Genomic DNA, 13648 nt, shown 5'->3' on the forward strand with positions numbered 1-13648 from the left:
GAATATATTCACGAGGAAACGATCGCGTGTTTTGATATCGAGAACGCTGAATATCGCGTCGCCGTCAATCGCGGGGCTCGATCAACGAATACACGTAGTGAAAAAAAGAAAGGAATAATCTCGGTGGATCGTCGATTCAGTCGATTTGGGAACCGTTAAATGCAGTGGATTGGGGACCGTCAGATCCAGTGAATTGGGAATCTTTAGATCCAATGGTTGGGGAATCGTTGGCTCCAATGGGGTTAGGGAATCTTCGGATCCAATGAATTGGGAAATCGTGGGATCCATAGGATTGGGAATCTTTGGATCCAATGGTTGAGGAATCGTGAGATCCAATGGTTGGGGAATCGTTAGATCCAATAGTTGGAGAACCGTCGCATCTAGTGGTTTAGGAACCGTCGGTTTCAATGGATTGGGAATCGTCGGATGCAATAGTCGAGTATTGATGTCAGGCAACCAACCTGCCACTTTCAGCGGAACCATCCACCCACGACCTTCGCGATCTCGATCGAGGGATCGTTACGAATCGAGGATCATTCGTGAAAAGCTGCTGCGGGATAAAGCGATCATCGGGGTTATTATTCGCAAGACGGTTCCGAGGTCGAGGTGATCTACTCGCGATCTCGATCGAGGGATCGTTACGAATCGAGGATCATTCGTGAAAAACCGCTGCGGGATAAAGCGATCATCGGGGTTATTATTCGCAAGACGGTTCCGAGGTCGAGGTGATCTTAACAATCTTGATAATCGCTCCTCGTGAACATGTGCATAAAGCAGAACTGGTTCGATGGAACTGGTTTAAAGAAATTAGAAGAATTAATTGGTATGGCTCGATGGAAAGTACTTTGGCTGAGAAAAAAGTCGCGATACACACTTGGTTAAGCGATCGTTGCCGGATACCAAGAGCGTGTGTTTAATTAATTGTTGCCCCTTGCCAGAGCTGGAGTCTTTAGGATTTTATCCGATGTGTTCTTTTGGTATCAATTAATCGTTTTCTATTTTGTACGGAATAATGTGATTGCTTGAAATATATAAATTGTTAATGGAATGTTAGACAAATGACATCGTCTTCAGCGAATCGATTATAGTAAAAGGAAAATTGCATTACTGGTGTGACATACTAATCTATACGAGTGTAGCTTTCGTTTGGGTCAGAATTAATGAAAAAGATTTTCATTCATTTGTTTATTTAACAAGGGCGAACATATCAATTAGAAAGTAAATTTGTTTTGTTAATGATTAGACTGCGGATTTATGCATTTATAAAAAATTCAATTTTATCTCGCGATAATCGTTTCGTAATATGCCCAGTAATTCACCACGCGAGGAATGGTTTTCTAATCATGGGACATCTTTCCCACCTCTTCGAAGGGGTCCGTTTATCGACGCAAAAGAACCATGTACGTCCGTTCGATACGCGGGACGAGATATTGCCGAATGGACGCCTTCTCCTATTATCGTCTGGACGCATCGTGGCGATCCAGCCTGTAATTTAAAACAATTTTCAAATAATATATCACGAATCGTAGCTCGGGACTATAAAAGAGGGTGGGCCAGCTCGCGTGTCCCGGTGTGCGTTTTTGTTATTACTGGCATCCGGTGATTTAGCGTATCGTGGGTGGACTTCACTATATAATATTATAGTCGATAAATTTTGGAATAGGATTCATTTAAGGGGAAAAAGAAGTGAATTTCAACCGAAGTATTATATTCCGAATTTTTAGTTATATTCGATGTTTTGAAGCATGAAGTTCTTCTTCTTTTTCTACTTCTGAACTTCTTCGAAACGTTCTTGTTGATCATGTAACCTGATGATCCCAACTAAAGGTTAACGAGAAGTCCTGTTGACATTTGAAATTACTTGGTTCGACGATGTTTCTGCATTACTATCGTGATTAGAGAGAAAGAGAGACTAACGTATGGGTTCAGAAGTTGCGAAGAGTAAACTGGTTTGATCGGTGAAGTCGAAGCCTCTCATTCTAAGTTACATAAAAGGACAGTTGTTCTATCAGCATTAATCGTTAATTATTAGGTACTATTACCGAACTTACAAGTATAATTAATTCTGTAAGTATAGTTAAAGGAGCACTGAGAAAAAAGTTGACTTACATTACATTAATTGTTCTTCTTGTAAAGTACAAGTTTGTTTCAGTTAATTTAAAATTAAACTGAATGCTACTGATTTTACATTGAGCGTTGAACTACGATATCTGATCTGTTCGGTGGCGCTATCTGTAACAGGAACAACAAACTGAAAATTCTGTAGTTTCGAGAGATAGGAGATAATCGTACTTCAGTTAATATTTGAGGGAGCTGGTAGCACTGTAGACACTCGATTAGTATCACCCGTAGATTCCAGTACAAAGGTAATTTTTGTAAATATCCTAGAGTACGGCAGCCATGTTATAGTCGATGGTAACGATATACTGAAGATGGAAAACTTAACGAAACTATAAACAGAAGCTTCATTTGCAGGCGTGATCCAAATAGCTTCCTCGAATTCAGAATAATCGACTTCGATATTTTCAAAATTTTTACAAGTAATGTAAACGGGACGATGACGCGAAAGTTAGGAACCAATCCGAGGACTATAAGCATAAAACACGGTTGCAGGAGAATGTGATGGAAGCCAGAAAAAGGATTACAGTCACTCCTATTCCACTGTGTACTACGTAGGTAGAGACTAGACGCGAATGTTAGAGACTAATTAAAAGGCTACAAACACTAAACCCGTTACTGGTGGATGCAATTACTGCAATTACACGCATTTACAATAAATCAAGCAACAACGTAAGACAATTAGCTGTGTTAGCGATTTTCTCACGTGTCCCGTAAGGGAACACAGGGCGACTAGATAAGCTTGCGTAAAATTTTTATAGCGCGTTTCGAAAGAGCCTCACTCGACTGGCGCCGATATTCGAATCAACGGCCGTCTAGTTACGAGTCCGAGATTGGCTCGTTACGACGCTGCGCGCGTCTAGCTTGGTATTCGCCCGCGTAAAACGGGGCACAGTTTCAACGCGGTGAAACCACCGGGCGTCTCTCCGCTGCCGTTACCAATAAATTACCGGCATCTCTGTGTGTCCAATCACGGCTCACCGGCGAACGGTTGAAAAATTACGAGCGGACCAATCGTCGCGTAGAATGTCCACTGTATATCGCCCGTGTTCTCGTAACCACACCGCCTCCAGCTCGGGACTCGGGGGCGCGCTGAGAGTAAAATCGCGGAAATATCGCGGGCGGTTACATTACAATTCTTGATCGTAATCGCCATTGTATGATAATCCGTGGCCGTTCATCATCCGGGATTCCATTCGCTGACCTGAAAATCTTGTGATTCTGGGAACGCAGCGAAAAAAAAAAAAGGGTGCCAAGGATGCTAATGAGCGATGGCGGCCATTTTATCTGGTCTACGACTTGAGCTAAGTTGATACGTCGATTTCCACCGGGCTAATTATTGTTTTGCTCATGAATCCTAACGATGTTCGTTGTCTTCATGGGCGTAGAAAAGGGGGAGGGGACACTTGTCCCTTCCTGGACGGAAAAAAGTGGATTTTGCTCCACCCTACAAGAAAAAAAATTGGATTTTGCCACATCCCCCCTCCCTTCCCAGAATTATAATATTTTTAAGATATATTTTAAGATATAAGTTCGGGAGCTATTAAACCTTCAAGGGCTCCCTTGATTTAAAAGCGAGGGGAGGGGGGTATTGCTAACTTTCATTTTAATAATGCTTCGTTATATACAATTACTTTCGTTCGATTTATTTCTACATTTAGCGCGATTTTTAGGTGACTACCAACCCTCCTGTTTCATATAAATACAATCGTTGCAGCAAGTGTCGCCACGAATGATTATAAAACGTGGATCGATTTCTAGAAGTAAAAGTTAATATACAATAATGCTTTTCGTTAACAATTCCGTTATTCTCGAAATTAGAGGTCGCCGTGGACTTATTCTTGAACGTGTCCGAAGTTTACATTCAATTACCCCGTTATCGTGGCCTCACGTTACCTGGCACATACATATATCGGATTACGTTGGCTCACCATCGGCTTGTCCACCTTGCTCGAAGTTAATGGCCCGTTAAGCACAGATCATCTCGCGTTAGGCCCCACGATCTTGTACACCTTGGCCGAGCGCATTGTGCTTCGATTCTTGTTACGTTTACATAGCTGAACACGGAGGAAGATCCATGTTACCACTGCGTGCAGTCTGTTAATTCAACGAATTCGACGTAAATATCGTCTCGTTGTGCGTATATTTGTGCTCTGAAAGTTTTCAAAGAGAAATCAGAACAGTCATTTGTATCAATAATAGATAGACTTTGAATTTTATAACTCGATAGCGATAACTCGAACTCTTGTCCGCGCCGGGACAATAATCATGTAGGGAGGAACGCTTCAGACCCTCGTAAATTCGTTTTTTGTCCGAAGCCCGAGCCTCGGCAACAAAAGCGGAGGAGCAACAAAATTTTGCGCTTGACAGGTTCCACGCTCCTCCCCCCCTCTAGGGGGATAACGCCTGGACAATAATCGTGTAGAACAAAACAGACGATAATAGAGAGAAGTCTGTATAATGATTTTATTGGTTAGAATGAAGTTGTCTTCTTAATAATACGATTAACGACATCTAACCGAAAAAAAAACGAAATTACTGTCCAAAGAACCCAATAGAATATACGCCCTTAACAGGTTCAACGAACCCCGAATCACGACATAAATTCTCCTGTGGTACGCTAATTCGAAAGTATGTACGCGCGCTCGATAAATCCCATCGAAAGTCCGTATCGAACGTTAAAAACTGCCGGTTCTCCATTCGGCTCGAGGGCCACCACCGTGACTTACGGCCGAGATCGGCCAATATTTTTCATTCAGGTGAAACGTTACGTACGTTTCGTGTATGTTACGACGCGCAGCCGCCCGCGCCGAAACGAGTTTGCAATCGGAGCGCGCCTGTAACTTCGCGGGCCGATTTTAACCGTCCGTGTCACCTCTGTAAATCCTTATCCCCCAGGTGGATTGATAATAATCGGCCGAAACTTACGAGTTTCGAACGAAATCGGCATAGCGTTGAATCAAATATTATATTAACCCTTAACTGAACGTATGGCCGGTTTGGGTGGCCATCGTACCTTGGAAATTCCAACTTTTATAACGAAAATAATATGTACAGCTTCTAGAATAAATAGACACTTCACGAATAATTATTTAATTTCAATAACTCTGTAACTTGATGGCTGATCAAAATTATTGGAACCAGAATACGAAAAGTGATTCTTTTTTGTGTTAGAAATGAAGTCAAGAATAAGTAAAATTAACAATTGGTCACTAAAAATACACAAAGCAATTAAACATTGCGCGTGTGCTTATAAAGAAGTATAGTTAAAATCGTAAAATTTCTTACGTATTGTATGTTTAATATAAAATTCTGAGGAGACCTTAACTTTTTTTTTTTAACTTTTCCAGAGACGAATTGATCACAATTAAAAGAAAATAATATTTTCTATTTTTCAGCTGCACTTATTTAGCATGTATGTATTAAATATTTGATAGGATGTCTTTTTTCTTTGTCGGAGAATTTCCTAGCAAATATTTGTTCACAATAATATTCATTGTATCTCGTGGAATCATGTTTGAATTAAAGAAAAACTAAATGTACACGTATTTGCTAGTATCCCTCAAGACGTTAATCAGAAAAAAGTGACAAAACTTAAATGAAAGCTGAAGTAAATTAGTACTTTTTATTTTAATAAATTATATTCTTTTTATGAATTTTATTAATGAAGTTTCAGTTTCTGGCAAAAACGGTGCTCATCGCTGATCTAAAGTGTCCTCTGTGGATCGATTAAAATCGCGTCGTCGCTGTCGAGAACCCGGTCAGTCGATGGTAGCAAGAAGTCTCGATAAGAATCCGAGAAGCTGCGTGTGGTCCGTTGTCCGTGAATATCCGTTTAATTCGCACACTGAGGCGCATCAAGACGCGAGTTCCTCGGACAAGAGGCGCCAGTTAGTCAGCTAGTCACGCTGATGAACGATGGCTTAATTAAACTACGCTAGCACCGATCATCTTTTATCGTCCCGTTTCTATAAATCTCTCGAGACCAACCCTCGCTATTCTCGACGCCGTATTCCGTCTCGATTCCATTTTTCAGTTTCCTCCATTTTTGTCCCTATCCAATTTCTCAGTTTCCTCCATTTTGGTCTCTATCCAACGAACATTTACCGAATTAACACTTTTACTGTACTTTCTCTAAAGCGGTTAATTAATTAATTCTTGCATAATCGTCGTAAGTTACAATCGATTCGAAGAGAAAAACTATTGTGCAACACACACGTGCTCGATGACCAACCCACCTTTCCCTAAACACCGACGAAATTTAATTAAATACCCGATAACTAGCAACTAAAAGACTGTTGCGCGACCTCTAATTTCTGACGACAAGATACTACATATTACGGGTTTCACAATTAAGTCGAAACCGTTTTGGCGGCGAGACGACGAAGAGAAAAAAGGGAAGGGGAGGAGGGCGATGTGTTGGTGAAGTGAACCGCGCCGCAAGGCCTGTTTTGCATAAAAATTATAAGCCGAATTAATGTTTTCACCTCCGTAAACCGTGTGGTACCATCCGTGCTCGTGCGCCGCAGCGGTTCGCAAGTCGGGGCCGATGCGTGACTAACACAGTGGTTTATTGCACGTTAATACCGATCCCCCGGTTATTTACCTCCTCCTGGTACTTTCTCACGCGCCGGATTTCTCTGGACGGCTCGCCCTCAAAACGACGTCTGGAAAGAATGCTGGTCACCTTGCCCTACGAAACTTTTTCCCCCTTTTAAATTCGTTCGTTTAACCCTTTCGCTGCAACGGATTCAAAGTTTTGTTATATCGTAACAGAATAAGTCACTGTTCCATGAATGTGTCTGAAAGGTTTTTTCAAAATTTTTTAAATCGTTGATTTTCCAGATGTTGTATAGTGTCAATTTTTTTTTCAATAAAAAGTGTCTGACGTCGAGTAGAATGACCCAGGCGTGAACCATAGACCACCAGTGAATTTTTTAAAGAGCCTATAGGCGCAAACAGCAGTGAAAGGGTTAATGTATCGTAAGTAATGTATTTCTCGATAATTTGTACTAATGTTCGTGCAATTGTTGTTTGTTTCGCAGGTGGTTTGGCTGACCGCAGTCCTGTGCCCGCGGCTTGCTGCCGCCAACAACCTGACATTATCTTTCTCCTCTCGTAAGACTAGGGAACATCCTTTCAGGGGACATATCGCTCGCTGGTAAGTCAATCTAACACTAAAATTTGTTATTTTCAAACACAGAAATATTGCTGGGAGCTGATGAGTTGGTATTTGAAAGAAATCGGGTTGTTTAGGATTTCACCCTTTAGTACGTAATAATCCATTGCTGAAAGGAAAGAGATACCTGCACCCCATAATGTACCAGCAGAATCGTTAGAACTCAGACGAGGTATAGACATTTTATCTTATGGAAGCTGGTGGCCCACCTAAACTGTAGTACCGACACCTTAAAAAGCCTATTATTTTAGCGACCTCTACGTTTTGAGAACGGTGAATCTGCGGTGGGTAGTGACACTAAATAATGATTTCAGCGACCTCTACGTTTTGAGAACGGTGAATCTGCGGTGGATAATGACACTAAATAATGATTTCAGCGACCTCTACGTTTTGAGAACGGTGAATCTGCGGTGTGTAGTGACACTAAATAATGATTTCAGCGACCTCTACGTTTTGAGAATGATAAATCTGCGGTGGGTAGAGATACTAAAATGGAAATTGGGTACGTAACCCCAGAAAAGTGGGCCACAAAAATACATTGGATGAAATGTCTACTTCTATACCTCGTCTGTGGTTAGAATAATACAGTTTCAAAAGTATCGAATTGGAAACTAGACCTAGGTGGCGCCGGCGGCGTGCTCCACCTGCTACGATCTTTTCCAAATCAATCTAATTTCCTCAGCTCCCAGCTACTACACAATTCTACAAACGAACGAAATACCTTGGCACCGTTCAACCTTCACATAGTAGCAATCGGTTATCGCGAGTCGCGTGACACATTTCGAGGCGGTGAATTTCAATTTTCAATCAGCGTCGACCGCGCGAAGTCCGTATATCTCGTCGCCGCCGTGCCGGGGCCTGCTCATTATTTATCGTTACGTGTGTCAACCTGTCTTAATTATTATAAATGACTCGGGCGACACACGTTCGCCCGGCGAATACGGAATCGTACGCGAAGTGTCGTTTTACAAGCGGTCCCAGTTTCCAGATTTGTTTTTTCTCTGTCCTTCCCTATCACTGATCCCCTCTCGTGTGCCACTAGCTGCATTCTATCGTCAACGGTTCAGAGACACGAGCCGCTACGTTATCGGCACGAGTGGAATGTGTCCACAGTCCCCTCCTCCACACCGTTTGACGGGGTCTTTTTCGAACCGTTCGAGTCCCCTGGGCCCGTTTTTTTTTTTTTTTTTTTTTTTTTTTTTTTTTTTTTTTTTTTTTTTTTTTTTTTTTTTTTTTTTTTTTTTTATGTAATTGGCCTCTGATCTAGCCTTGAACCTTCTGGTGACACCACACGAAATAACCTTCGTCCCCCCTTTGATTCGTCGAAATTCGAACGATTGCTCCTGGTTTCTTTTGTTACCCCTTTCGTACCTTTACGTCCTTTCCAGGACGCAGACCTCGGAGGACACGACCAAGCGGATGACTTATCGGGAGATGAACATGATTCTGCGACAGGAAGGAGGCGAGGACGGGCTTCCAGTCGATTGCTGCCCGACGGTATTGGAAATGGTGGAACCGGTCGGCGGTCGAAATCGCGAGGACATGTACGTTCAGCTCTATCGGGACGGTCAGAACGCGCAGAGGTTCTTCGAGTACTCGTGCCGGCCAGACGTCCTCGACAAGCCGTGCCGGTTCATCGACCGGAAGTTCAGTAACCAGTCCAGATGTGTGCAGAAATTCTCGTACACTTACGCTATCATTGAGAATTCTGGACCGAAGGTGCGTGTACCTCTGTGTAATAACTTCGCACACGAACATAGAGTCCAGAAAGGGTTTTTTTCAAGTAGCAGCCTCCTGGCTGGCCGGTCCAGGTGAACGTCGTCCGGGATGAACCGTGCCCGCGACGGGTTCGTTAGCCGGACTAGTTCCCTGACGTTCATTTTAGAAGATCCTTCGAAAGATTAGGAAGAAACCGTGTCTGTGTTCGCGTCGGTCTTCGCGATTCCAGGGGAAAACATAGTCCTAGCGTTCACTGGCCTTCTTCCTCCAATGCATCCACACAGCGCGTGGACAACGGGATATTCTCGTGGTAGATCACACGTCTACAGATGTTCCATAATTTTTTGGACCCATTTTAGCGGAAAAAATAAAGAGAATTGTATCACTAGGCCATCCGATCTCTTCGATTAAGCTGGTGAAATAATTGGACAAGTTTTCACTAAAAAAACACGGATTATACCCTGAAGCTGCAATGGCGAATATTTTTATGCGCGCATGCCAAAAATTTACGAATAATATTTATTGAATTACCGACGTGCCGGACGATTTTTAACAGAAAAAATTTATTAACAAATTAATTATTGCCAAAATTACTGTTACATTATTTATTAAAGAAAAATATTGTTCGGTAAACATATGGCTGTAGCCTGTAGCACGATCTTTTACTATAATTAATCTTTAACAAAATTACGTCATTACAGTTAGCCACAAATAATGAAATTAAGCACGAGGACAGGGATTTTTCAATTGAAACATATCCCCTTGTAATTGTTCCAGAAGGGTGGCAAAGGGGAGCACAAGAGGCACCACAAGGAACGTCTGACGTTCACCGCGAACACAGAGGGCGGGTCGATGTGGACGTTGGACTACATCAGGGTGCGAAGCGGCTGCAGCTGCGAGGTCATGCCGAAACCGAAAAAGAAGAAGAAATGCAAGAAGTGTAAACCGAGGGGGGACCAAGATTTCTTCGACACGGAGACGTGAGATCTGGTGGGCGGTTCGAGGGAATCGGGAACGTTCCACTACCTCGAAACTCGGTGATACCAACGTGTCGAGTTACGATCCGCCGTCCCCTTCGATCATCCGGCATTATTCGTCGAAAAAAAGAAAAAGAAAAGAAACGTCTCAACACAGTCTGGTCAAGCGTTTTTGCGTACATTGAGACTGAGAACGTTACCAATGAACAGGGTTAGCTCTTCGACACGTTCACGCGTTACCTACCGGTGGGATTATTCGTTAGGTGTTTTAGGTGAAAAAGAGAAGAACCTATTCGTAAATAAGAAGTCACGATCGTGATGCAGTAAAACAGTCCTAATAAAGTTATAACTTCTTTTTTAATCTTGATTCAAAGGTGAAATAGTAGGCCTGGTATTGATAGGTAGTGAGATCAGAGTCGATTAGTAGTCAGAAAGGTGTCAACTGGAATTCTTACCCAGTAGCAACACGTGAAATTATATTTATCGTTTCAGTTTTAAATAACCCGACTGTACCCTATTTTTCGTAAATTGATAAAGTGGAACAAGAATGTTTTGCATACAATGAAAATTCACGAAATGTATGACTTAACGGAAGTGAAGGTAGGTTGGGGACAGTACGGTTTGTCCTTTATCGCCGGTGAACGTGTCGAGCGGGGGTTAGAATGTTTCACGTTGAAAAGAACTTGTTCGCGACCCCTCTTGGGACACTTGCATCGTATGTATTAATATATTGTCACCGCGATAGAGGTTGTCTTCTGTTGTTGTATTTATTATTGATATGTAATTCTTAGGATACGTTAGGGATTAAGAGATAGGATTTTATTTGTGGAGGTTCTGCCAAACTGTATTCAGCCTACTTTTGTTAAGATTGACGTCGCGTTGGTGAAGCGATGATTGCTACAGCCGGATCGTATTCAGTTGACCGTTCGAGGTCATTTAAACTAGAATAACTTTACACGTAGACGCTTTCTTTAAGTTTCTATTGCTTGTTTTCAGTATTTCGTTTTTCGTTTTTTATTATAAAAGTAGAGACAAATAATATTTTTTATTTTCTTTAAAAGAAATCCGATTCAATGAAGATTTTGTCCGAGAGTTCATTGAACAGTGAAAATTGTGACAGTATTTAACCTTGTACTAGCAAATAGTTATTGTGATTCGGAGTAAGAGATCGATCGGGATACGTGGCGGGGATGTAGCTTAACGTTGACCTTGAACCAACCGATTTCGCTGCGGCTATTAGCGCGATAAAGTCAGTAGAATCTCCTTAGACGAATGCGGGCAGACTGAAGAATTCGAAACGTTCGAGGAATTGATTGCCAATCTTGTTAAACGCGTCTCTAAAATCATCACTAGACTACGGATACGTATCCGAATTGACGGTTTTATGAACGAATTTACAACCATAGAAAGAGAAATCAAAGTGAATTTTAGTTCATTTAGGGTTCTTACTAAATGGAACATGGAAACAGAAATGTAATTAAACTTTATATAGAATTATTTTGTTGTGATTTGATCGCAAATGGATAAAATCCGCAGTCTAATCATCACCGATATCACAGGGTATAAATGTACTAAAGAAAAAAAAGGAAATGCTTGATATTATCGTTTTGTAATAGTAGACGGACGTCTCGATGAAGCTTGTATTTAACACATAGGCAAACACTTTTCGTCTCATTTTTTTTTTACACGCGGCCAGTTCTTATATCATGCACTTCTATCTGTACATTAGAGAGTCGTGCCTATTTGTTAATTTATTATGATAGCCGTAAGAGGAACGTAGGTTTTGTAGCTTACCATTAATTATAGTGTGAAGTTTTACAGATCTGCTTAGGAGTCGTTATGGTGTCGATAACGAGGGCCAAACAGAACGCTACTTAAATTTATTTAACTAATTAAACGTCTTTTTACAATAATTACTATGTTTGATTGTTTGTGTCATTTTTTTTAAAGCACTGACTAAGAGATTTGGGGGATGCGATGTGTAGCGTTGCATTAGCTAGTAGCCATGACAAATATTGATAAATCTGAGTACGTGGTAAGACGAACTGTTGAGAATTGGATTAACGAGTTACTGAATAATCTGGAATTTAAATTCACTGTATATGTGAAGTTTATTTTATAGTCGGAGTACATAATTACATTTGTACAAGTATAATTTCTAAATTCTATTAAAACTTACATAAATTGAATGCACGAAATACGAACCTAGAGCTTGCGCCATTTTAACTGTCCTTTACGTTTTACTTGTTGTGTCTTGTACATATGAAAAAGTACAGAGGTGTTAACATAAATATATTTTTATCCCGCACGCGCTATATTAATATAACATGTAAATTATAAGTAACAATGATTTCGTTCAGGATTGAAAAGTGTTCGATAAGAATGTACTTAAGTAGATCGCAGTTGTCGAATGTACACAGCCATAACGTGAATCACGAACAAAATAGTTGTTATGCCATCGCTCCGTTTTAACGTATTTATGAATGTACTATAGTAAACGATAACTTACGTTTAATTGTTAAGGATCTTTATAATAAATATATTTTTTATTCTATTATCGTGTTTGTCGTATTAATATCTTAACAAGTGGCTTCAACCTGATAACACTCGTGTATTATAATTACGCATCAGGCTAGCAGATTTATGTTCTGTAGCGTCGTGAATTTCCTGTCCTATTTTTCCCGCACTTTTCTGAATCCAAGATGGCCGAAACTTTACAATTACTAGTTATTTATTTATGGAAAATATGGAATAGTCATAGTGATAGGCTTAATAAACAACACATATGTACCACTTAACTGTTTGTTATTGCAGAAATCTGATGAAAATACACAATTTTCAGTAGTATTTGATATATTTCACAACAATTGCCTTAAATACTACTTATATATATATATATATATATATATATATATATATATATATATATACACATGAGTTTACAATATATTTGTAACAATAGGTGCATAAATTCAGTAAAACATAGCTTAAATATTATTCAAACTTATAACAATAAAAATAATTCCCTCTTCTGTAACTTGTAAATCTTCCGTACAATGTTTAAAGCTTCATAGGGAATAGTTTCATACATTTGTCGTCGAAATTTTCATTCTTGGGGACATACTCTCATTCGCACATTTAACCCGCCACTGCTATATGCCGCATAGAGTGTGTTGCTTGAGTGAGCTCGTGGGGTCATAGAACCCCGGAGGAAGCGCTAGAGACCCCGTGTATTGACAATTTGGGGTTATAGAACCCCAGCACGTGGCGCCGGTGACCACACGTTGAGAAAGCGTGGGGTCACAGAGCCCCCGGTGTAGAAGCCAGAGACCCCGTGCGGAGAGATATTGGGGTCACAGAACCCCACAGATGGCGACAGTGACTCCGCGTGGTGACCATGTGGGGTCATAGAACCCCCGGTGCAGACGCCGGAGACACCGTGTGGTGAGAACATGGTACGTGGTAACTCGTACAACTCGCGAGCTCGGTCGAATGTTGCTCGTGCAACTGTCGAATTGGGACTGACGCTTGTGCGTGTTCCCGTGAAGAAATTAGATAATAACCCCAGCACCCATGGCAGTTTCTGCAGATACTACTACAGCCCAAGTTTAAAAGACGTAGGCAGTAGTTAGTTTCTGTAGAAACCTGTTGAACC

General features: G+C 41.1%; 1 protein-coding gene across 1 annotated transcript; it reads left to right on the forward strand.

Annotated features, from left to right (window-relative positions):
* Positions 1 to 762: 762 nt before the first annotated feature.
* On the forward strand, positions 763 to 10000 carry LOC107188212. The gene is made up of 4 exons (XM_015576468.1): positions 763 to 840; positions 7164 to 7279; positions 8686 to 9016; positions 9797 to 10000. The coding sequence occupies exons 1-4, from the start codon at positions 763 to 765 to the stop codon at positions 9998 to 10000; spliced, it is 729 nt and encodes a 242-aa protein (XP_015431954.1).
* The last annotated feature ends 3648 nt before the right edge of the window (positions 10001 to 13648 follow it).

This window comes from Dufourea novaeangliae, unplaced genomic scaffold (genome assembly GCF_001272555.1).
Source record: "Dufourea novaeangliae isolate 0120121106 unplaced genomic scaffold, ASM127255v1 scaffold118, whole genome shotgun sequence".
Classification (NCBI taxonomy): Eukaryota; Metazoa; Arthropoda; class Insecta; order Hymenoptera; family Halictidae; genus Dufourea; species Dufourea novaeangliae.

Coding starts and splice junctions, on each gene's coding strand:
- LOC107188212 (XM_015576468.1), top strand. CDS start 763: ATGTGCATAAAGCAGAACTGGTTCGATGGAACTGGTTTAAAGAAATTA. Junction 841..7,163: donor TTGGTATGGCTCGATGGAAA/GTACTTTGGCTG, acceptor TTTGTTTCGCAG/GTGGTTTGGCTGACCGCAGT. Junction 9,017..9,796: donor TTGAGAATTCTGGACCGAAG/GTGCGTGTACCT, acceptor TTGTTCCAGAAG/GGTGGCAAAGGGGAGCACAA.